This window comes from Lutra lutra, chromosome 1 (assembly GCF_902655055.1).
Source record: "Lutra lutra chromosome 1, mLutLut1.2, whole genome shotgun sequence".
NCBI lineage: Eukaryota > Metazoa > Chordata > Mammalia > Carnivora > Mustelidae > Lutra > Lutra lutra.
Genome location: NC_062278.1, coordinates 131567511 through 131593299, shown reverse-complemented (window position 1 = coordinate 131593299; position 25789 = coordinate 131567511). Strand labels below are relative to the sequence as shown.

Below are 25789 nucleotides of genomic sequence, written 5' to 3'. Positions count from 1 at the left end.
AGCAAGCAGCCCAGCGTAGGTATTCCAACTAGTTAGGAGGTAGGTGGTGGTGCCTCTTAAACCACCCTGGTTATTAGGTAGCTGGCTGTAGGAGTCCAGATTTGTAGAGCTGGGATGGTCAAGCACTGGGGCTGTAGGTCAATTAGTCTCACTTCAGGGAGTGTTTTTCACAATTTCCTAGAGATGAGGGGTCATTATGTATAGCACTTTTTTCTCAACAGAATTTGGTATTTAATAAAACCCAAGCTAACTTAAACTCTGGCACACATAGGCACTCAATAGCTGGTCTATGTCATTCCTCAGCCAGTTACTAAGTTACACTTAGATTAGAGCTGTCCACAAACAATATGTTTGTTTGTTTTTCCAGTGTCTGAAACAGACTTGAGAACTACAGGGTCAATATAAACTTACTATGTTACTTTATGTAACCCAGCAAATTGAAGTTTTTAATTTGAGAGAAAATCCTGGTAGAGTGTTCTGGTTATATTTTGTTGCATAACAAACAACCCCCAAATTTTGTAGCTTGAAGCAACAGCAATCACTTATATTGCTCAAGCACCTGCCATTTGAATAGGGGTTGGTAGAGACTCCACAGTGTCTGGGATCTGGGCTGGAGGCTGGACCAGCCTAGGGCCCACCTAACATCTTTTTTCCCTGAGGCCTTTTCATGTGACAAAGTGGGGCTTCTTCACAGCGTAGTGGCTTCAGGGTAGTCAGACTTCTTACATGACAGCTCACAGCTATAAGGCAGGGCAAAACCTACAAGGCTTGTTATGAATTAGGCTGGGAAACCCAAGAGCAATACTTCAGTCATACTGTATTGGCCAAAGGAGTCACTAAGTCCATCCTTCATGGAGGGAAGAGGTATTGGACTCCAACTCTCAAAGGGAAGAACAGTAAGAATTTTTAGTCCTCTTTAGTCCACTATTGAATTTGTTTAGAAAAAAATGAAAAAGCAATTACTAATGAACATGAATGAGTTCGTGAGTTGTCTTTGTCATCAGAGTCTGCTCACACTTGAGTGCCAAATGAGTTCACAGACATCTGCTTATTAGCCTCCCTATATCATCTCATTCATTCCAGAGGCAAATGCTTCAAGATGAAGAAATGTTACTCAAACTGGCCCAGGTGACCAGAAAGTGAGTGATGGAATTGGAATTCATACCCAGGTTTCTCTGACCTCTTTGTTCATGCCCTTTTTTTTCCCATCGGGCCTGGTGCCTCCACCACACACAGAAAAAATCAGTGTGTGGCCCTTCTGCTGTCCCTGCGGCTAGTTAGGGGTGGTTCTAACCCCTGATTGATAATGCTTGCATCCTATTAGTGATGTCAGATGGAGCTTAGAAAGAAAGAAAGAAAGAAAAGAAAGAAAATCCAGGCTGTCTCTGGATTACTGCATCATACTCAATAATCACTGGGGCTATTTGTGTCTGATAGGGGCTAAGGGATTCAGTCTTTGGTAGACAGGGAAATTGAGGTTTTATTTTACTTTTATAACAACTGACTGTGTCTAATTTGTTTTATTTCTTGAGCTCTATCTCACAGTACAGTACTGACTGTTTAATCCTACCAATTTTAGACCTTTGGGAAAGTTTAACATATTTTATATGATACTTTGGAACAACTGAGAATTTGAGGATGAGGATGGTGATGAGAACCTTCACAGTTCTGTAAAAAACAAATACTGCATTCATTTTTCTTTTTTATGCCATAAGGTAGGTGTGAAGCTAGTGCTAAGAATACCTGGGTTTTTGAGCTACAGACCTGGGTTCAAATCCTAGCCCACTTAATAGGTGGCTTATATTAAATAAATTACTTTACCTCCATGGACCTCATATGTAAAATGGGATATGACCACCCACTATGTAAGATAGTGTTGAGTGAGATAACACAGCACATAGAAGACCTGCAATAAATGCCAGTTTTCTTATTAGGCCTTCTGTCTAGAAGAGAGGGGTACAACCTAACCAGGAGCTCTGCTGTAACATTTACATGGTACTTTCTGGTTCACAAAACATTTTCATAGAATTTGATCCTCAGAATACGTCAGAATATCAAAACAAATGGGACATTAATTTTCATTAATCCCATTCTGCAGAGAAGGAGTTGACATAATCAAGACTGCTTTTCCCAAGCCATATCACATTTTTTTAATTAAAAGAAATAATAATGGAAAGTAAGAAGGTTCATCACAAACCTTAAAGAACATGACACTATGGGGAGGCACTAAGTCCCGTGTTAGCCAATCTGATCTCTTTCTAGGTGCTATGTACCATGCTACTTTATCGTTAAGAAGACTAAAATAATTATGGGTTTATGAAAGTAAATTTTTATATACCGATATCTATTCAAACCCAGGTTGTTTGGATACTCAGAGTTAAGGAGTGATTATTTAGTTATTTAAGTGTTGCTTTATACTCAGCCATTTATATTTCTTATGCTCTGTATTATTATTAATGCATCTTGCTTGCTGCTGCATGCTCTGCATATGGTGGACTAACTTAAGTTGGGTCATGTATCTGTCTTCATGGGTTGTTTCTCCTGATAAATGAGAAGAAATTTTTCCCTGAGAGTGAGGAGGGAGAGTTGATGTAAATCATAAATTCAGGTCAGTGTAGGTCCAAACCAGTATTGACTCCAAAAACTTAGGCTCTTCTAGATGTTCCAGGCAATCATAAACATATTGCATTATGAATGCACATGAAATGAAGGATCTTCATCTCCCCCACCGCCTTTCAAGGTGTCTTCCCTTGCCTTTTACACTGCTTGTTCATAACCTCCCCAGAGAGTAACAGTGTGGCAGCCATGATTAAGGGCTTGGATTCTGCATGGACTGCTTGGGTCCAAATCCTGGCTGACCACAAATTCTTTTCCAAATGATTTTCACCCCTCCTTACAAAACATAGCAGTTGAGTGTGCCTTCACTGCCAATAGCTATTGGATTGTCTGTCCACAACCTCTTGCAAATCTGTCACTCTTGAAGCTACTAAAGACTTTGCTCTTGAGGAAATAAAAGAGCATGTCCTATTTAGTAACAAAGAGCAATTTATCAGTCTGCTGTTTCTCTCATGCTCCCACCAGTGGCTATAATAATGGTAATGACACATTTGGTTTTCAGTCAGCATTATGGAAATGGAGGAATCTGTTTCATCAGAACTACTGTTCAGTATTTTAGGCTGGATTATTCTGATTGGCTTTCATCAGTGTTTCTCAAACCTGACTTTTGACTAGAATCACCTGGGAAGCTTTTAACAAATTCCCTTTCTCAAACCCTACCCTATATCAATTAAATCAGAATCTTTAGGGGAAGGAGTGGGGAGAGTGTGGTGACTGGGCATTAGATGATTCTAATAAGCAGCCAGGGTTGAGAATCACTGGCTTAGATCAATGATTTTAAACTTAGTCATGCAACAGCATCACCTGAAGACTTGTTTAAACAGAGATTGCTTGGCCCCACCCCCAGAGTTTCTGCTTCAGTAGATGTGGGGTAGGGACGGACAGTAATTTGCATTTCTAAATTTCCAGTGATACCAAAACTTTGGTCCTGGGACCACACTTTGAAAATCACTGTCTTAGACTTACGAAAGGCTATCTTGGAGCAGGAAGAAGCTTTCAGCTTCTCTGTTATCACTTGAGCTGCATAGTGGTAAAATGGATCTTGGAACAAAACCAGAGTGAGTTAGGAAGGAAGAGCAAAAGAGATGTTAGGGAGGGAATGAGCAGAAGCACAGTGTTGTAAAATTAGAAAGTGTTAGAATTTGAATTTTTGTGTTACTCTTTAGGATACACTGGAAGTTAGTTTTTACTCTGTTTAAGTAATAACAAAGGCACTAAGAGTGGACTAGCTAGGATTAGAAATAAAGCAAAGGGAAAACACAAGAGGGGCCCTTGGCTCTATTTACTACAGTGGGTCCATTTTGGAACTTGATTTTATAAGACTATTTCTTCCCTGCTTCATGCTGGATAATTCTTTTGCAAATCAAGAAAAAAATTGCAAATGTTCTCTAGGGAGAACTGGTTTTTTTCGTTCTGAAGGAAACATCATTCACACAGAAAAATTGAGGAAGTGACAATTTCAAATGTGACATTAACCCAGGAAGTTAAGCATACTGGGTCTTTAAAGGTGTCATGTTGATTTAATGTCTTTTATATTTCAAGTTGTGATTTTTAAATTTCTATAAGTCAACAAACTCTCTTATACAGATTAAACAAACCTTAAAAAGACCTTCTCATTGGAAGCAATTCTAGTGAAGGCTGAGGAATAAAATATTTTAAAGAAACAATTTTATGACTTTTGAACACTTTATTTTTTTTCCAAGTACTTTCTATTACATGGTTGGCAGGATGTAGAGGAGGGAAGTCATGCTCACACTTAGGACAACAGTTGCCTTATGCAAATTTAAATGTTAACTCTTCATGAGTAAATTCAGTTTTCTATATGAAAACACTTTTGCTAAAACATATGGTGGGAGAGAGTACAGAATTTGGATTTAAAGGCTGTACTTTGAGCTCTCACTTCTCTTACTAATTATGGGACTTTGCATAGAGTACTTAACCTTCCAGAGCCACTTCATTTTCCTTAGCTACAGTACACAGATGATGAGTATAATAATATCTACCCTGATGATTATTGGGAGAACTAAATGAGAAGGGTTTAAAAACATTTCATAAATTCCAAAATTTCTAAACGTTGGTTACCATGATAGTACTGTCCTTAAATAACTTCTTTTGTTGATATATTGCACTGTTGTTTAGCTGTTTAAAAATTTTTAAAAAGAAATGTGAAAGACAGTCTAGCATGTCCTCACCCAGATTCCAACTCAGTGGAATTTTCATTAATGCATGTAAGCCTCATTAGTTGGAGCTGTTTTAACAGGAGATTTTCTAACTTATCAGGATCTGGCAAAATTCTGGAAGATTGTTCTGAATAAGAGAAATCTGAGCAGAATTTTATAAATGAAGAAAGGGGATTTTTTTTTTTCTAGCAACTTCATGTTTGCTTTTTAGAAAATGTAATCCGAAATTTTTCTGAAACGTGTAACCATTGCCTTTACAAATTTGATGGACACTAGAGACTCTCAGGCTAGAATCCAAGAGGCTTCCAAAACCTAAGACACATTGCCCTTGCAGTTCTGTCGTATCTCCTCCTCCTGTTCTCCCCTTCCACTTGCTTTTCTTTGAGTAGTTTCCATCACCAGACAGACTCGTTGTTCTCTTTGCTTTTCTCCCACAGAAGTTTTTGAGCCTTTCTTCTCAAGAGGAGAAATCCTTTATCTGGGCAGGCATCCTAACAGCTCCTCCCAAAGTAAGTCCTTGCCTTTGCTCTGACAGTACCACAGTACCATTCAGGGTACCCTGTGAACTGTGGCCAGTTCACTACTCATTTGCTTTCTGAGGATCTTCATCAGTTTTCCCATCTATGAAACTATGACTGCCATAACAAGTTACCACTAATTTGGTGGCTTAAAACAACAGATTTTTTTTTTCTCTGAGTTCTGGAGGCCAGAAGTTAGAGATCAAGGTGTCAGCAGAGCCGTACTTTCTCCAAAGTCTCCAAGGGAGAACACTTCCTTGACTCTTCCATTCTGATGGCTCCGAGATGTTCTTTGGTTTGTGAACGGATCACTCCAAACTCTGCTTCTGTCTTCACATGGCCTTCCCCTCTTCCTTATGTCTCTAAAAAGAACACTTGTCATTGGATTCAGGGCCCATCTGGATAATCCAGCATGATCTCTTCTCAAGATCCTTGACTTAATTATATCTGCAATGACCCTTTTTTTCCAAATAAGGTCATATTCACAGGTTTCAGTGTTAAGATATAGGCATAACTTTTGAGAGACCATCATTCAAAAGACTCTATCGTAGTATTGCTGTACTTCATAGAGTTGTTAATTTAAGTATGTGGAGCACTTCACCACATTGCCCAGTTCAAAATAGGTACTCAGTAGGTGGTGGTTGTGGGTCCAGGAGTGAGTATGATATGAAGAAATGAACTATTCCATTTATACAGCTTTTTGGAGCAGTTTTATCATAATGTGAGGGCAAGAGAGAACTGTAGTTTGTAGTAAAGGACTGAATGTTTAACACACACACACACACACACACACACGTGGTTTGAGCTGGTATAAAAGCTCCCAGGACAGTTTTGCATGGACCAAGTACTGTAGGGCTGTGAGTTTCAGAGGACATGAGGTACGCATTGATGGTAAGCCCTCAGGGCAAGAATAGCTCTGGATGTGATTCCCATGTCCATTATGTAGTTGCTGCACAGGTTATGCTTTTGACCTTGCCAGTGAATGCTAGTGCTGGGTGCATAATTATGCTGTGTTTGATGAGAAGAGGCAAGAATGAGATTCCTGTGTCCTGTCTTCTGTGAGTCTGTTTAACACTGAGTGTAAGTGCTTAAATGATTTCTCTGAGATGTTCTCTCAAAGTCAGCTGTCTCCCCGCAGGACAAAGCTCAGGCGATGTGCAAGCTGCTGTGAGGCTTGCTAATTATAGGAGGACATTGGAGAGAGTACCAAAGCCCTCTGAGATTTAAAAAAAAAAATGCTACAGTTTACTTGGAAATTCCTTGGTTAGATGAAGAAATGAGAATGTACCCACTTTCCCCTAAAGATAGAGAAAAAAGGGTCCAGGAGTGACTTAGATAAAGGATCATGACCTGAGTACCTGCTAGGTCATCCCTGATTTCCCAGGTTGCAGCAAAAGATTAAAAATGGGGAGAATCGGAAGCTCCAGAGTGGAGTGCTTCGTGTAGGGTGGTAATTATTAAGATTCCAACTCTGGGGCACCTGGGTGGCTCAGTGGGTTAGGCCTCTGCCTTCCGCTCAGGTCGTGGTCCCAGGGTCCTGGGATCAAGCCCCGAGTCAGGCTCTCTGCTCAGCAGGGAGCCTGCTTCCCTGCCTCTCTCTCTGCCTGCCTCTCTGCCTGCTTGTGATCTCTCTCTATCAGATAGATAAATAAAAATCTTAAAGAAAAAAAAAAAATTCCAACTCTGGCCTGGAGGCATGGGCAGCACCCCAAGGTTGGCAAATGGCAGCTTAAAAGGAAGTTTGAGTGGCTGGACAGCTTTCTTGCCTGAACACATGGGGTCACATCTAAGAAGCTCACAATGGCATAAGAAACGAGTCTCAGACAAATGCAATCACATTATTTCATTGATTATTGTTATTTTAACCTGTAGTAAATGCAAAACAATTGAGCTAAAAAATAAATCTTAAATCTTATTTAAATAGCTTAGCTATAAAAATTCCATAGGGGGGAAAAATGTCCCATATTTCATTCAAAAAGTTGAGCTGATACTGCCAGGACATTCATTTATCTTTTGGTGAGTATCTTGGATTGGGGTTCCTTAGTGGCAGACCTTGAGCCCTTAGACAAAGAGTTCTTAGACAAGGAGTTTACCCTTTGATCCTATATGAGAATGAGTTGGGTAAATACCAAATTTTCATTTTCTTTAAAATAAATTAAAAAAAAAGAACCAAGGGGAAGAGGAAGGGAAGTCATCATATAAGCAATTGTTAAATCATGAAAGGGATTAGAGGTCAGGATATTCCCATTTACTTCCTTTCTTTCATTTTCCAAGACAGGTTTTTTTTTTTTTTATTTTTTTTATAAACATATGATGTATTATTAGCCCCAGGGGTACAGGTCTGTGAATCGCCAGGTTTACACACTTCACAGCACTCACCATAGCACATACCCTCCCCAATGTCCATAACCCCATCACCCTCTCCCTAACCCCCTACCCCCTGCAACCCTCAGTTTGTTTTGTGAAATTAAGAGTCTCATGGTTTCCAAGACAGGTTTTTTTATTCTTTAAAATATATGGAAAGGTGCACCTGAGTGCCTCTGTTGGTTAAGCATCTGTGTTTGGCTCAGGTCATAATCCCGAGAACATCAGGCTTGCTACCAAACAAGCAGTGTGCTTCTCCCTCTCCTCCTGCCTCTCCCTTTACTTCTCCACCCTGCTTGTGCTCTCTCTCACTCTCCCTCTCAAATAAATAAATCTTTTTTAAGAAATAGGTTATATGGAAAAATCATAAAATCATGTTTTCAGAATCGAAATCAAGTTCCTTTAGTAATTGCTACTCCATTTAACAGATGAAGAAACTAATGCTATCTTTTTTTAATATTTTTAAAATTATTTTTATTAACATAATATATTATTTGCCCCAGGGGTTATTAAGAGGATAAATTGTCCAAGATGTGAGGGCAGAGGCTTTTAACATGACTTCACAGATTTCTGGTGCAGTGCTCATTCTAGGATCTCCTTTCTTCACCACCTTCCACACTCTGTACTCTATTCATCCTAATTTTCTTTTCCTTCCTCAAGTATTTCAACTTATTTCTTGCTCGGGGCCTTTAATGGTCCATTTCCCCTCCCCTGTCATGACCAGCTCCTTGCTGTTCAGATTTCCTCCCAGCAGCTTCCTCATAACCTGGCTCTCTCCATTATATTCTCCTAGTTTAAGTTCTGCATAGCAGTGGAGTTGGCTGATGGGTTTTCTTGCACCTTATTTTTTATTGTTTACATCTCTATTTGGAAAGTCTGCTAAGAGCCAACACACTGTATTCCCAGCATAGAACAGTGCCCAGCACATGGAAGACCCCCAGCAAACATGGTGTTAAAATAGAATAGACTGGACAGAGGAACAATGAGTAGGTTTGGTGGGTGATTTATATTGTCAAGTGAGATTCCATGTACAGAGGATTGAAATTGTGGTCTAGATCAGCACTGTTCCATAGACCTAGAACACAAGCCACAATTTTAGAGTTTCTAGTAGGTTTTTCCAAAAGTAAAACTGGTGAAATTAATTCTAATAATATACTTTATTTAACCCAATATATCCAAAACATTTTCATTTCAACATGTAGTCAGTATAAAAAATTATTAATGAAGTATTTGCTTCCTTTTTTTTTATACCAGGTCTTTTTTCAACGGTCTTTTTTTCATGTGTAAAATTTGCACTTACAGCACATCTCAATTTGGATACTGCATTTTGTCAGAAGTACTTGATTTGTATTTATATATCATAAAATTTATACTTAAAAATTAGATTCACATACTTAAAATGTTTCTAATAACTGAATTGTCAGTTTTTACATTTAAATTGGTTAAAATTAAATTTTAAAATTCAGTTCCTCAGTTACACTAGCCAACATTTAAAGTGCTCAATGCCACAAATGCTAGTAGCTGCAAAGGTCTTTATCTGTTGTACCAAACTACTAGTTTTGAAGCTGCTTAGCCCTTCCTGCCCTGCATCAGCCCTGTGGTACAGACCCTGGGATGTGGGGCCCCCTTAGGCAGAACATCAGGGCCTTGTGCCTATATGGCATTGGGGACTACCTCTAGACCACCAATTTCTCGACCATTATGTTAAGAAATAGGACTTGCTAAATCCTTTTAAGACTTTGAAAATAAAGTTGAAAGTAAAGTTGTTTTATTGTGATTTGTTCCAGAAGGGCAGAATCAGGGGATTCTCCCAGTGTCCACAGAAAACGTGTAGTCCAGGGTTGAGCAGAGCACAGATTCCCTACCCCTTCTGTGTGCCATCACATTCTGACCTCTGCTTCAGTCCTAGCCCAGCAGCACTGCATCTTCCTTATTTACAAGGAAGTTTAATGATGCAGTAGAGATGTTATTTCTCACAGTCTTCCTGTATTTATCTAGGAGGCCTGGATATTGTACTATGAACTGATTCCAGCAACAACCCCAAAGGAAACTACTTCATGGCATATAGATCTCTTGGGAGAAGAACAAGGGTCAGTATTATACACTGAAACATCAGATGTCACAGCCTTTGGTCATGGCTCTAAGTTAATTACCAAATGATGGTTTTCCTCTGCTAAGAACGTTAGCAGAGTAACTCTAATTGAGATATCAGGGTGCAGATTTCAGATATCCAGGGTACTTGATGAGTAGACAAAAAGCTAAAGTTTGTCGTAGAGAAAACAATCTCAAATCCTCAAATCACAGTTTGCTGGTAGAGATCTTCCCAAATGAACAAGCTATTATGAAAGGAATTCTTAGAATACTTTCCTACTTCCCTTATGCACAATCCCTGGGTGGCACTAGACCATCTGGTACCCTTCTGTTTTCATTTTCTTTTGAGTCATTTTTATAAAGAACCTACTATATGCCAGGAATTATACTAGGCACAGGAAATGAAAGGACATGAACCCTTCCCTCCAAAAGCTCCCAGGCCAGTAGAGAGAGAGAGGGGCTTCACACAGAAGCTAGAGTACAAATGTGATTAGTATCCTTTATCAGACAGAGTGTTTGCTACATGTATGGCTCTGTGGAAAATTCTGGGGATACAGAGATATGAGACATAATCCCTACTCTCCAGAAGCTTATAGTATAATCAATACAGAAGATATGAAGAAGATAGTGCGTTATAAGATATAGAAAGAAGCCACAGGTCAACCCATATTCTTAAATCCAACTTAACTAGTAATAAAGATGACTTTTGATCTAACTTCTGACTCCTCTATGTATGTTTTAATTGGTTGCAGACACAGAGAGAGACAACGATTAGTATCCATAACCAGCACTAGAATCAAAGGAGATGATGAAAAGGCTTTTATACTTCATAAAGTGTTTTCCTATCCCAAATGCCTTTCATCATCCTGGCAACCCTATTAACAGACATCATTTTGTTGCTATGTTGCCATTAAAGAAATGGAAGCCCAAAGAACCCAAGTGTTGTGTTCAAGATCCTACAAGGAAGTTGACCCAGCTCTAATTATCTCCAAGTTCGTATCTTTTCCAAAATGCCACAGGCTCCCATATTTTACCCAAGTCACAGTCCTTGCAATGGGAAAACTGTTAGACCCACTGAGGGTAATTGTTCCATCTGAGTGTATGTTTCTTCTTGGAGTTTTTCAGCTTTAGTCAGTGAACTCCAGCCTTTCCTTTGGAGTATGCCTCATTTTGTTTTAGCAGCTTTGGTGGTTGGGTGTTTTTTTGTTTTTTTTTTGTCCACCAACACCCATTTCTGGGTCTGCTTAAAGAAATAAACAGTAGCAGGATAAAAGTTTTGGCTCCCAAATCAGATATTGGTTGGGTAATATTGGGGTAAAGAAATGTTGCAACCTATTGAAGCAATGAGCCATTCCTTTTATAAGCTGATGAATCTTTGGTTCATTTAGCCTCATTATTTCTTAGTTAGCAAGCTCTGGTTTTGCCATCCTTATGGCTTTATTTTTAGAAGTCTTAGATTATTATAGCAACTGTTAACAAGGATGGGAAAAGAAATCTGGCTCCCAGTATACATCCTGCTTGCTTCTTGATTTAAATTTGCCATTATCTACCCCTCAGAGGATGTTGCATTGACCCCTGCTACTGATTGAAAGCTATTACCATCACATGATTGCTGACAGGGCTGTCAGATGACAGAGGTGTTTCAGGATGCTGACAGTCCTCCTCCTCATCCAGTTGTTTATTCTGGGTACCAGATGGATGTGCGAGAGTAGATAGAGGTGGAAAAGACCATAGGAAGCATGGATAACTGTAACATCTCTTTCACAGTGCCAAATGAAACATTAACGGTTTGTGTTGAGTCTGATGCTCTAGTCACAGCACTTATGTCTTTATTCAACAGCTGATGTGGCAGGAGGAAGAGACAGTAATGGGACAGACCCATTGTTCATCGAAGAGTGACAAAGAACTCGGGAAGTAAATAGAGATGACAAACTATTGGGCTGCATCAGAGCAGCAAAAGAGCAGGGAATGGTAACCCTTAAACTGTTTCACTCGTGCTATTGTTAATTATAGAAAAGCTTTGAGGGAGTTGTAGAGAGAAAACTAGAGTAGGGAATACCCTGAGCCTGAAAGATGTGAACTGAAGTTTTTACTGTCACTTCCTGGGTCCTTACCACATCCATTCCTTCCCACATGCCCTGCTCCTGTTGTCACCTCCCCTAACCCCACCTTGGAGATAGATAGATAGATAGATAGATAATCTCCTGTCAGCCTTTTCCCCTAGGGAACTGAATTCTGTTTTCCATAAATCCTAAGCACTGAGGGCCTTGCCTCAACAGACTGATCACCCAGAGCTGTAACAGGGAAGCTGACTTGGCCTTAAGTTTTGGGTTATAGTAAAACCCCACAACTGAGCCCTCATCACCTATCCAGACTAAGGCAGAAATTACACATCCTATTGGACTTCCCAAGTTATCAACAGCAACATTGTCTCTACCTCAGTATTTGTCTCCAGCTCCTCCTCCAGCCTGGTGTCGGCTCTTCTTTCACATAAGCACAGGTTCATTGTCGAGGGGCTCTCATGCCTTACTGCCAAGCTTATCCAACATAGCTCATTTGCCTTCAGTATTTACAGTATTTCAAGAGAAAAAAATGCAAGATATGGTATTGAGACTGGTGAAGAAATCTGGTTTGTTCTTTGTTTCTTCAGAAGGATATGATCCATTGGGAGAGTCCAACATGGAAGAGATAAAAATATTTTGAACAAGCTTAGGGTCCCAGAGTAACAAAGAATTAAGAATACAGATAAAGGAATACAAGGAATTAGAAAAGGGATCATAGGTGAATCTGGAATTATTATGAAGAAATGAAATGAGATCAAGGTGGTAGAAGGTCATGGAAAGAGAGAGAAAGGAGGAAAATGGGAAAAAGAAAATTAGGGCTGAGAAGATGAAGGATTTTTTTAAGTGACCCCTAATTCTATAATTAGAAATCATAATGATGTGAACAGTTTTAAGTTGTTATATATCCTATTCAATATAATTTCCATAATAGAATAAAAGTCCCCACAAGCCCAGCATATGGTAGTCTTAAAATTCCAGTGGTTTGGCATTTGATGATTTGATATATCTTGTAATATCCTGTTGTTGAACCACTAAGGCCATGTGCTAAATGCACGAGTAGACATTTTGGGTGAATTTTGACAGGTGGTTTGGGGCAGTGAGTGTATCAGAAACCAAAGTTGTCTTAAGAAATGGAAGGGGGAGAAGAGGAAAAGCTTAAACATCATCATTTTAAATTAAGTTTTGTAGTGAATAAATTTTCTTCACATTAAGGAATAAAGAGATTTAAAAATTCTTTGAATAATGTGGTAATTTAAGTGACTATCATGTGTATAGTAGAAAACATTTTAATAAGAAGGAATTTTTAGTTTATGAAAAATATAATAGTTACATGTATTTTTCTAGCTTTATTGAGATATAATTGACATATACCATTGTGTGAGTTTAAGGTGTACAATGTATTGATTTCACACTTTTATGTATTGCAAAATGATTACCACCATAGTATTAGCTAATACCTGCATCACCTCACATAATTAACATTTATTTTTTGTTGAGACTATTTAATATCTACTTATTCTCAGCAACTTTCAAATATATAATACAGATTTATTAACTATAATCACCATGCTGCATATCAGATCCCCAGAATTTATTCATCTTATAACTGGAAGTTTGTAGTCTTTGACAAACTTGAAGTTTGTAGTCATTTCCCCACCCCACCCTATACCCCTGGTTAACCATTGGTGTGTATACCGTATCTTCTTTATCTATTTATCCACTGATAGGTTGTTTCCATAATGTGACTATTGTGAATGATACTGCAGTGAAGATGTGAGTGCAGATATCTCTTTGAGATCCTATTTTCATTTTCTTTGGATATATAACCAGAAATGGGGTTGCTGCATTGATCATATAACTGTTCTTAATTTTTTTAGGAACCTCCATACTGTTTTTCATCATGGTTGTATCAATCAATGTACATTCTTACCATCAGATTTGCATAAGAGTTCCCTTTCTTCTGCATCCTTGCCAACACTTGTTATCTCTTGTCTTTTTGGTGATAACCAATCTATCAAGTGGGATATGTTATTTCATTATGGTTTTGATTTGTATTTCCCTGATGATAAGTGATGCTGAGCATCTTTTCTTGTACCTATTGGCTATCTGTGTGTCATCTTTGGGAAAATGTCTATTCAATTCCTCTGCCCATTTTTTAACTTTTAGTTTTATTGAGATATAATTGACATATAACTCTGTGTAAGTTTAAAGTGTACAATATAATGACTTTCCTATATTGCAAAATAATTACCATAATAAGTTTATTTAACTAATATCATCTCATATAGATATAAAGGAAAAAGGTTTTTTTCCTTGTGATGAGAACTTTTAGGGTTTATTATCTTCATAACTTTCAAATATACAGAAGGGATAATTATAGTCATCATGTGCATTACATCCCCTCTACTTATTTTATTTTATAACTGGAAATTTGTACCTTTCACCACATATATCCAACTCCCTCACCCCCACCTCTAGTAACCATAAATCTGATCTCTTTTACTATGCGTTTAGTTGTTTTGTGGGTTGTTTTTTTTTTAGATTCCAGATATAAGTGAGATCACACAGTATTTTTCTTTTTCTGTATCGCTTATTTCACTTAGCATAATGCCCTCGGTTTCATCCATGTTGTTGCAAATGGCAAGATTTATTTCTTTTTATGGTTGAATAGTATTCCATTACACACACACACACACACACACACACACACACACACATTACATTTTCTTTATTCATGCATTGAATGTATTCATCTGCCAGTGGACACTTAGGTTATTTCCATGTCTTGGCTGTTGTAAATAATGCTGCTATGAACATGGAGATGCAGATCTTTCTTTGACATAGTAATTTTGTTTCCTTTGGTACCCAAGAGTAGGATTACTGGATCATATGATAGTTATATATCATATCATATTTCAAACTTTTTGAGGAATCTACTGTTGTCCAAAGTGGCTGTACTAATTTGCAGTCCCCCAGCAGTGCATCAAGGTTGCCTTTTCTCCACATCGTTGCCAATACTTGTTATCTCATCTTTTTGATACTAGCCTTTCTAACAAGCATGTGGTAATATCTCATTACTGTTTTGATTTGCAGTTCTCTAAGGATAGTAATCTTGAGGAACTATTCATTTACCTATTAGGCATTTGTGTATTTTCTTTTCAGAAACATCTGTTCAGGGGCACCTGGGTGGCTCAGTCGATTAAGCCTCTGCCTTTGCCTGAGGTCATGATCCTGGAGTCCTGGGATCAAGTCCTACATCAGGCTCCCTGCTCAGCTGAGAGTCTGCTTCTCCCTCTCCTTCTGTCTGCTGCTCTGCCTACTTGTGTTCTCTCTCTCTCTCTGCATCAAATAAATAAATAAAATATTTTTTAAAATGTCTATTCAATTCCTCTTTCATTTTTAATTGAGTTTTTTTTGCTTTTGAGTAGTTGGAGTTATTTCTATATCTTATCTATATCTTTTTTTAATATATATACACCATGAATACTATGCAGCCATCAAAAGAAATGAAATCTTGCCATTTGCGACGACGTGGATGGAACTAGAGGTTATCTATATCTTATCTAATAAGGATATCAACTCCTTATCAGATATGTGGTTTGCAGATATTTTTTCCCATTCTATAAGTTACCTTTTCATTTTGTTGCTGGCTTCCTTTACTGTGCAAAAGCTTTTAAGTTCGATGTAGTCCCACTTACTTATTTTTGCTTTTGTTGCCTTTTCTTTTGGTGTCAAATCCAAAAAAAAAAAAATTACTGCTAGATGTCAATGAGTTTTTCCCTGTGTTTCCTTCTAGAATGTTATGGTTTCAGGTCTTATGTTTAAGACTTCAATTCATTTTGAATTGATTTTGGTGTATGATGTCAGATAAGGGTTATATGTATTTTTAAAATATGTATTTTTCCCGTTCACCATTTAATCCTGTTTTGCAAAAGAAAGGGCTGAAACTCAGAAAGGTTATAGTATTTAACGTCACCCAGCTAGAAAGTGGCAGAGAAAGACATCCTCTTTCTCTTATATATTATAGGTATGTATTCTTCTGTAATACTTTTGAGTATAAGTTATTTTATTCTTCATATGCTTAATTGAATCAAGTCTCTCATCATACTTTTTGAGTTTCCTGTCTTAGAAACTTAGGAGTTAATCATAGTTCAAAGGGGAAGTCCTCCAGAAACTCTCTGGTGAGGAAGAGCCCTTAGCAGCAGTTTGTGTTTGGTGCTGTTGCTACTCTTTGGTGTTGCCGTGATTGCTGTAACTTCTTGCTGACCACATCACCACTACTGATCCCATGGCATCTCTTAATCTGGCTGACTCTATTCTTCCATTCCTCAGGAAGGTCTTTCTGGCTCCAGTTCTAGCTGCCTTGTAGGCTTATCTTTGTTTTTTGTTTGTTTTTTTGGTTTTGGTTTTGGTTTTTTGTCTTGTCCCTGTCATTTTCTTTTTGTCTTATTTTGTAATTGAAATATAATTAATATATAACATTATGTTAGTTGTAGTTGTATAACATAATGAGTCAATATTTATGGGTTTGGTTTTTTTTTTTTTTTAAGATTTTATTTATTAGAGTGAGAGAGACAGAGAGCACAAGCCAGGAGAGTGGCAGGCAGAGAGAGAAGCAGGCTCCCCAGTGAGCAAGGAGCCTGATGTGGGACTTGATCCCAGAACCCTGGGATCATGACCTGAGCTGAAGGCAGCCGCTTAACCAGCTGAGCCAGCCATGTGCCCCATGAGTCAATATTTGTATTCATTGCAAAAGCATCACAATAATCTAATTATCATCCATCACCATACAGTTACAAAAAAATTTTTTCTTATGATGAAGACTTATAAGACTTACTCTTTTAGCAACCTTTTTTTTTTTAAAAGATTTTATTTATTTATTTGACAGAGAGAGATCACAAGTAGGCAGAGAGGCAGGCAGAGAGAGAGGAAGGGAAGCAGGCTTCCTGCTGAGCAGTGAGCCCGATGCGGACTCTGGGATCATGACCTGAGCCGAAGGCAGCGGCTTAACCCACTGAGCCACCCAGGCGCCCCTCTTTTAGCAACTTTTAAATATGCAATATGGCATTAGTTACTATAGTCATCATGCTTTACATTACCTTCACATGACTTGTTTTATAACTGAAGTTTGTATCTTTTAATCCCCTTCCCCCATTTTGCTTACTCTCCACCCCTGCTCCTCTCTGGCAACCATCAGTCTGCTCTATCTATGGGTTTGGTTTTTGTTTGGTTCTGTTTGTTTGTTTGTTTGTTTGTTTGTTTTTTAAGATTCCACATGTAAGAGCTATCATGGAGTATCTTTCTCTGTCTGACGTATTTCACCTAGCATAATGCCCTCAAGGTCTAATTGAAGTTGTTGCAAATGGCAAGATTCCATTAATTTTTATGGCTGAGTAGTATCCCAGTGTGTGTGGGGGGGGTATATCTTCTTAATCCATTTGTTCAGTGATGGACACTTAGGTCATTTCCATGTCCTGGCTATTATAATTAATGCTACAATGAAGATGGGGTAGCATATGTCTTTTCAAATTAGTGTTCTCATTTCTTTGGGTAAATACCTAGAAGTGGAATTGCTGGATCATATGGTAGTTCTATTTTAATTTTTTTAAAAGCTCCCTACTGTCTTCCATAGTAGCTGCACCAATTGACATTGCCACTGGCAGTATGCAGAGTCCCCTGTTCTCCACATCTTTGCCAACATTTATTATTTCTTGTCTTTTTGATAAGAGCCATTCTAACAAGTGTGAGGTTATCTCTCATTATTGTTTTGATTTGCATTTCCAGTGACTGTGATGTTGAACATTTTTCATGTCCCTGTTGACCATCTATATGTCTTCTTTGGAAAAATGTCTATTCAGATCTGCCTATTTTTAATCAGATTTTTAAAAAGATTTTATTTATTTTGAAAGAGAGAGAGTGAGAGAGAGAACATCAGCAGAGGGGAGGGGCAAATGGAGAAGCAGACTCCCTGCTGAGCAGGGAGTCCAGACTCGATCCCAGAACCCAGGGATCATGACCTAAGCTAAAGGCAGACGCTTAATTGACTGAACCACCTAGGTGCCCCAGTCAGATTTTTTTTTTTTTTGCTCTTATGTGAGCTCTTTATGTATTTTGAATAGTAACCCCTTATCAAATCCATGGTTTGCAGTTATTTTCTCTATTCTATGTTGTCTTCATTTTGTTGATGATTTCCTTTGCTGTACAGAAGTTTTTTGGTTTGGTATAGTTCTACTTGTTTATTTTTGGTGTGTTGCCATCGCTTTTAGAGTCAGATCCAAAATAACACTGCCATCATCATCAACATCAAGGAGTTTACCACCTATGTTTCCTTCTAGGAATTTTATGGTTTTAGGTCTTACATATCAGTCTTTAATCAATTTTGAGTTAATTCTTGTGTAATGTATAAGATAGTAGTCTAGTTTCATTCTTTTGTATGTCACTGCCCCATTTACCCTCCACCTCATTTACCCAACACCATTTATTGAAAGGAGTGTCCTTTCCCCACTGTATGTTCTTGGTTCCTTGGTCATAAATAAAATGACGATATGTGTGTGGGTTTACTTCTGGGCTTTCTATTCTGTTCCATTAATCTGTATGTCTGTTTTTATGCCAATACCATACCATTTTGATTATGATAGGTTTGTGATATAGTTTGAAATCAGGGAGCATAATACTCCAGTTTTGTTCTTCTTTCTCAAGATTATTTGAGGTATTTTGTGATTCTACACAAAATTTAGGATTGTTTTCTATTTCTATGAAAAATGTCATTGGAATTTTGATAGGGATTGCATTGAATCTATAGATTGCTTTGGGGAGTATGGACATTTTAACAATATTCTAATCCTTGGGCATAGAATATTTTTCCCTTTTTTGTGTGTATTCATTTTCTTTCATTTGGCATAGGTCTTTCATCTCCTTGGTTAAATTTATTCCTGAGTATTTTATTCTTATTGATGTAATTATAATTGTGATTATTTTCTTAATTTCCCTTTTTTGATAGTTCATTCTTAGTGTATAGAAACAGCAGATTTTTGTATATTGACTTTTGTATCCAGCGACTTAACTGAATTCATTTATTCTAAGTTTTTTGGTGGCATCTCTAGGGTTTTCTACACATAAAAACATGTCATCTACAAAAAGTGACAGTTGTACGTTTTTTAAATAACTGGATGCCTTTTATTTCTTTTCCCTGCCTAACTTTTCTGGCTAGGACTTCCAGTACTATACTAAATATAAGTTGTGAGAGTTGGCATCCTTGTCTTATCCCTGATCTTAGAGGAAAAGCTTTCAGCTCTTCATCATTGGGTATGATGTAGACTGTGGGCTTGTTATATGTGGAGTGAATTCCATCTATACCCCCTTTGTTGAAAGTTGTTAACATAAATGGATGTTGAATTTTGTCAAATGCTTTTTCTGTTACTATTGAGATTATAGGATTTTTAGCTTTCATTTTGTTAATGTGGTATATCATGCTAATTAATGGATGTTGAGCCATCCTGGCATCCCTGCAATAATTCTCACTTGATCATGGTGTATGATCCTTTAAATGTATTGTTGAATTCAGTTTGCTAATATTTTATTGAGGATTTTTGTAAATATACATATTTTTAAGCTTCAAAAATTATGGTTTTTGAGGTGTCTGTAGAGTAACATTCAATAATCTATAACTGTAGTACTCTGGCTGAGTTCTGAATAGAACTATGCTAGATGATAGATTGCTGTGTTATATTCTTGGTATTATAAGTTCTAGTGTGCAGGTAGCAGAGACAGCCTCAGCAGGTGATCAATAGAATTTTCTAGAATATGTACAAATCAAATGTCAAATAATTGGGATTTTTCAGACCTAGTGCTTTTGGGGAATTTTACTCTATTATGGAAATTGTACTGAATAACAAATACAATGATTTAAAACATTATTATGATCTCTAACTGTGGGAGTGGGAGTAGCCTTTAAAAATCCTCAATTTTCGGGACACCTGAGTGGCTCAGTTGGTTAAGCGGCTGCCTTCAGCTCAGGTGATGATCCCAGCATCCTGGGATCAAGTCCCACATCCGGCTCCTTGCTCAGCAGGAAGCCTGCTTCTCCCTCTGCCTCTGCCTGCCACTCTGTCTGCCTGTGCTCACTCTCTCTGACCAAAAAAAAAAAAAAAAAAAAAAAAAAAATCCTCAATTCTCTCAACTCTAATTTTGCCAGTGATTAATTTAGATCACTTGGTTTCATTGTTTATGAAGCTTTCCTTGGTTGGCTGATAATCATCTTCAAAAATGTGTTCTGTATTCTTGAAATTTGCTAAGAGAAGAGAATTTAAGTGTTCTCACCACAAAAAAAAAGGTAAATGTGAGGTTATGAATCGGTTAATTAGCTTGATTGTGATAATTATTTTACTATATATAGGTATTATAAAATATCACCATGTATACTTTAAATATATACAGTTTTTGTTTGTCAGTTGCACCTCAATAAAACTGGGGAGAAGAGGCCAAATAAATTTTTAAAAAGTATTCTGAATATCTCCTGTGTACTGTTGTAGTCATTATAAGCATTAACAAAAATAAAAGAAAAATAGGCCTGATCTCATAGAGCTTTGGGTAATTCTAATAGGTGTGAGAAGTAGCTAATTGGAAATTTTAAAAACTCAGTTGTAAACCTGGCTTCAGCACACCTCAGGGTCCTAAACATGTCATGTGAAGGAACATGAGTCATATCCCTATTAAAAAACATATAAAAGATACTCATTTTAAATATTTGTAGGTTGAATGAATGTGCCTAGAAAAAAAATCCACCTGCAACAAAGGCAGCCAGTGAACAAAGCTATCAATCACTGTTATGGGTATTAGTAGAAAAAAATAGCAATAAGGCTAGCCCCGTTGAGAATTTCTAACTATATCCCTGCTCTGCTCTTGCAGTTTGGATTTTGAGTCTATGTTATGTATGTAATATAAGTAACTCTAAGAGAATATATAAATAAAAATTTTTCTTGTGGGTTAAATCACCTTCTGGGGGCCAGCCGAAAATGGAAATTCTCTTGGTAGGAAAGCATCTTCAATTAAGGGAGCTCGGATACCTAGAGATGAACTTCAGTCAAATATGAGATTTTAATAAGGGATTACCAAAAGCATAAAGAAACAAAGTGATAGTAAGAGTCAGCAAAAGAAAGAGAAGAGGGAGGATAGGGACATTGATTTAGATTGCCAAGACCTTTAGATATTGGAATTACCAGATACTGGACATGAACTATGGTATTCTCATTATCTATTGATGTTTAATAACCCCAAAATTCAGTGACATAAAACACCAGTTGTTATGCTCATGGAGTCAGTGGGTCAGGAACTCTGGATTTGGGGAGTGGTTTTCCTTGCCCCATGTTGCCTGGGTCCACAAGTGGATGACTAGAAGGCTGGAACAACTTAACACCTGGCTGCTGCAATACTCTGAAGGTTCATTCAGTCGTATTTCTGGTGGTTCCTGCTGGCTGTGATTAAGGCCTTAGCTGGAGTTATCACTCAGAACATCCAAATGTGGCCTCTCCATGTGTCCTGGACTCCCTCACAGCATTGTGGCTAGTTCCCAGTGCCTCTGCAGAGACAGGCAGAATCTATATCACCTTTTCTAACCTAGCCTCAGAGTCATGCAGCATGACTCCCATAGCGGTTCTGTTCAAAAAAGAAATCAACCACAAAGGCTTAGCCAGGTTTGGGAGAAATGAAGGGGCTTCACTTCTTGATAAGTGTCGTTGTGGAGGTTCTGAAAGGGTATTTGGAGCCAGAAATACTGTTGTAGCCATCTTAGAAAAAGATGGTCTTGGGGCGCCTGGGTGGCTCAGTGGGTTAAGCCGCTGCCTTCGGCTCAGGTCATGATCCCAGGTCCTGGGTTCGAGCCCCACGTCGGGCTTTCTGCTCAGCGGGGAGCCTGCTTCCTCCTCTCTCTCTGCCTGCCTCTCTGCTTACTTGTGATTTCTCTCTGTCAAATAAATAAATAAAATCTTTAAAAAAAAAAAAAAGATGGTCTGTTACAATAGGTAAAAATATTTGAACAAATAAAAGATAGAAATGGGGGAGAGAAATCTTGAGGTAATAAACTATTAAAATTAAGCAGTTAGATTTGAAAAAAAGAACTAGCTAAATCTTACATAACTGAAAAATGTGTGATTATTAGAATTTGAAATTCAGTGGATAGATTAAATAGCAAATCAAATATGTTTTTTAAATAATTAATGTACTAGAACACAGTTTATGAAAGGGGCACCTGGGTGGCTCAGTTAAAGCCTCTGCCTTCAGCTCAGGTCATGATCCCAGGGTCCGAGGATCAAGCCCCACATCAGGCTCTCTGCTCAGCAGAGAAACAGCTTCCCTTCCTCTCTCTCTGCCTGCCTCTCTGCCTACTTGTGATCTCTGTCTGTCAAATAAATAAATAAAAATCTTTTTTAAAAAAGAGAAAAGAAAAGAAATTACCTGAGATAGGAGTGTCTGGGTGGCTCAGTTTAAGTGACTGCTTTTGGCTCCAGTCATGATCCTAGGGTCCTGGGATTAAACCCCACGTTGGGCTCCCTGCTCAGCGAGAGCCTGCTTCTTCCTCTCCTCCCCACTCATGCTCTCTGGCTATCTCTGATTCTCTCTCTCTCTCTCTCTCAAATAAATAAATAAAATCTTTGAGAAAAAAAAAAAAGAAATTACCTGGAATATATTGTGGAGAAATAGAAGGTAAAAAATGTGAGCGATTGAGATATGTAAGATAAAATGAGAAGGCCTAATATATGGGGTTCAAGAAAAAGAGGCTAGAGACAATAAGGGAGAAGAAATATTTGAAGATGTAATAATGCAGAATATTTGCTAGGATGTATGAAAGGTATGAATGCTCAGATTCTGGCAATACTGTGAGTCTTAAGAAAAAATAAAAAAGGGGCGCCTGGGTGGCTCAGTGGGTTAAGCCGCTGCCTTTGGCTCAGGTCATGATCCCAGGTCCTGGGTTCGAGCCCCGCATCGGGCTTTCTGCTCAGCAGGGAGCCTGCTTCCTCCTCTCTCTCTCTCTGCCTGCCTCTCTGCCTACTTGTGATTTCTCTCTGTCAAATAAATAAATAAAATCTTAAAAAAAAAAAAAGAAAAAAAAAAGAAAAAAGAAAAAAGAACTCCATACCTGGATAAATAATAAAATTACAGATAAAAAGATGATCTTAAAAGCAGCCAGTGGGAAAAGTTACTTAGAAAGGAATAACATTTAAACTGACAGTTGACTTTTCATCCACTCTAGCATCCAAGAGACTGTGAAATAATATCTTTAAAATGCTCATAGTTTAAAAAAATAATAATAAAATACTTGATACTGTCAACTTAGAATTAAAGATCTAATAAAACTATCTTTAAAGCATGAGAGCAAAATAATGTTCAGATTTTTTTTAATAGAACATTTCACCGAAGGACCCTCATTTAAAGAACTTCTGAAAAATGTGCTTCAGGAAGAAGAAAATTCTTCTCAGAAGAAGGGTCATCAAAGAAATTAGTAGTTTTCTATATTAAACAAAATGTCTAATTATAAGGTTAAAGAAAAAACTAAAGAAATATACTGGACAATAGTAGCATATAAATTGGAAGGAGTTGAACAGAATCAAAGTTAAAAATTAAATTCTTACAGTGTTTAAGAAGATGGAAAATACATTGTCAAGTAGTCATGAAAAAATTTTAAGGAAACCACTAAAGAAATAGAAATAAATTCCAAACAAAGCAAAAAAACTATTGAAATAAGGGGAAAAATATAGCCTAAAGGAAGGCAATAAAGAGGGGGAAATAGGCATAAAGTTAGATAAATAAGACAAGATGAAAGTAAGTCCAAATATCAGTAAGCACAGTAAGTATCAGTGGGGTAAACTAACCAGTTAAGTGCTTCACAGCTTACTTTAAGAGATTACTGTATGTTTAATGTAAAAGAAAAGGATAAAATGAGAAAGGAAAATTATGGGTCATTCTTGCCTAAGAAAATAATTATAGTCTTGACTTGGTAGGAGAGATCATGGCAATCATCAGGCCTGCAAAGGATACAATGCCTACATCTATCACCCCTGTTTTCCGACAGCCTGCAAGGACACATTGTGCTGCCTTCTGGTTTATTTCTTGGATAGAGGTTGGCAGGAGGTCTTCATTGATATCCCATTTGGGGCTCTCTTAATATTCATGACCGGAGACTGCTACATAGCACCTGTGTTATATAACAGCACCTTTTTTTTATGACCTAAGGTGTCACAGTCTCATGAGTAATGAGATGCTTGTGGGAGTTAGTGAAGGATTGATTGTAGACTCTTAACCAGTCCACAGTTTATAGGAGATGAGGTGCCATCATAAAGAATTAATCAAAGTGATGTGTCTCTGTTGCTATGGACAGATTACACTCTAATTCTGTCTCTGAAAGTTTATGACTAGTCTCTGAGTCGTTAAAAATGTATTTTTAATAAGCCTTAGAAAAGCAATTTATATTTGCATGGGTTAAGCATTGCTCATGTCCAGAAATTTTCAACAGATCTAACCTCATTAAACCTGACCCTCCCAAAACAAAATCTAAAGCAATATTATGTTTCCCCCTTTGAATACAGCAAATCTACCTGTCATCTATTCACTAGTATCTTAAAGCTTGAGTTGGCCAATTAGGTTAAAGTTAAAAAACATAGATTTGCCTCTCACATTTTCCCTCTCTATGAGAACTGTTATTGAGTAAAGGGAAAAAAAAATGGGTTGAAAATCCTTCATCCCATTAGGTTTGGGTTTGGGATTATGATTAAGTTGTATATATTAACTGGGCAGAGTAGATGTTGCCCAGTTGTAAATTTTGATTCCTGGTGATGAGGAAGACAAATGCAGGGACTTTTCTTCCAGGCAATGATATGCTTACTGGGTACACAGCACTGAGTTACACCTTTTGAGAAGAAGTCAGAGGCCCGGATATTTTTTACCAAAGGAGTAACTCTAGCAGGGTTTGTTTCATGTGTTTCCTTCAGGGACCTTGAAGGAAGGGTAGGACAGGGTTCAGATGCTCCTGAGTCCTGTGGTGAAAATATTATTCATTACTCCACCGTCGTTTCCATCAAGCTATCAGAAGGACATTTTGCGAAAGCAGGAAAGTACAGTAGGTAGGTCTCCAGAACCAGCTTTGGAAGGCCATATGGTGGGCCCTGACCAAAAGTTGACGGCTCCTGGATCCTGCCTGCTTCTTCTTAGTATAAGTGGATGAGCCAAAGTGAAAGAAGTTCAGAGCAGTTCTTCAGCTATTCATGAATTTCTTTCTTGTCTCTGAGGCAGCTGCTGCTATCTCACCTCCCAGTCCCTGCAACCCAGTTACAGAGGTGCATCCCCAGCACCCCAAAGAGCACTCTGCCTTCTCCAGCATCCCTGCTGCTGCTGCTCTGCTCCATCCTCTTCAGAACCTCTCCCTCTGTGGTACCTGTCTTGAAGAGTCTGGGGGAGAGCAACATGAGCTCTTCATCTAGAGTGGGAGGGGAATCAGCCCAGGGACCAAGAAGAGAGAGAAAAATGGAGAGAGCAAGGGACTATAAAACATCTTTTCATGCTATGAACACAGGGCAAAGCATTGTGCAGTGATTTTTTTTGTTTTTTAGGAGGGTACAATTTTTTTTTTTTTTATCTTCAAATGACGTCTATTTAGGAAAAAAAAGCTGGTATCATTTAAGCCTCTTGGACTAAATTTGGAGTATACAGAGCAGTTTCAGGATTAGCTGATTGTTAGTACAGCTGAGAAGGCACTAAAACACACTCTTTCTGTGCCAACAGACCCGTGGACATGTCAGGAAATGGAGATTGTAACTTTTCTATTGTCTTTTGAATTACAAGAAAATATGAAATCCTCAATTATTCATTTGCTGTGTTTTCAGAATTCTTCTGCTGATTTTTAGATTGCAAGTGTGACAGATGCTGGTAGTTGGAAGCAGAAATTGCATTTTTACCAAAGAATCGT

The 25789-nt window shown here is 37.9% G+C and overlaps 1 protein-coding gene across 14 annotated transcripts in view; it reads left to right on the top strand.

Annotated features, from left to right (window-relative positions):
- Window positions 1-25789, top strand: part of TMEM108 (transmembrane protein 108) — a 377903-nt gene that overhangs the window by 219479 nt on the left and 132635 nt on the right. For 5 of the 14 annotated variants that reach the window (XM_047736836.1, XM_047736826.1, XM_047736798.1 and 2 more), the window contains one exon: window positions 9677-9768. The exons of the other annotated variants lie outside the window; for them this stretch is intronic. In XM_047736836.1, coding sequence (XP_047592792.1) covers window positions 9736-9768 — 33 coding nt within the window. In that variant the 5' untranslated portion in view covers window positions 9677-9735. The remainder of the gene's footprint in view (window positions 1-9676; window positions 9769-25789) is intronic. 14 annotated transcript variants of the gene reach the window in all.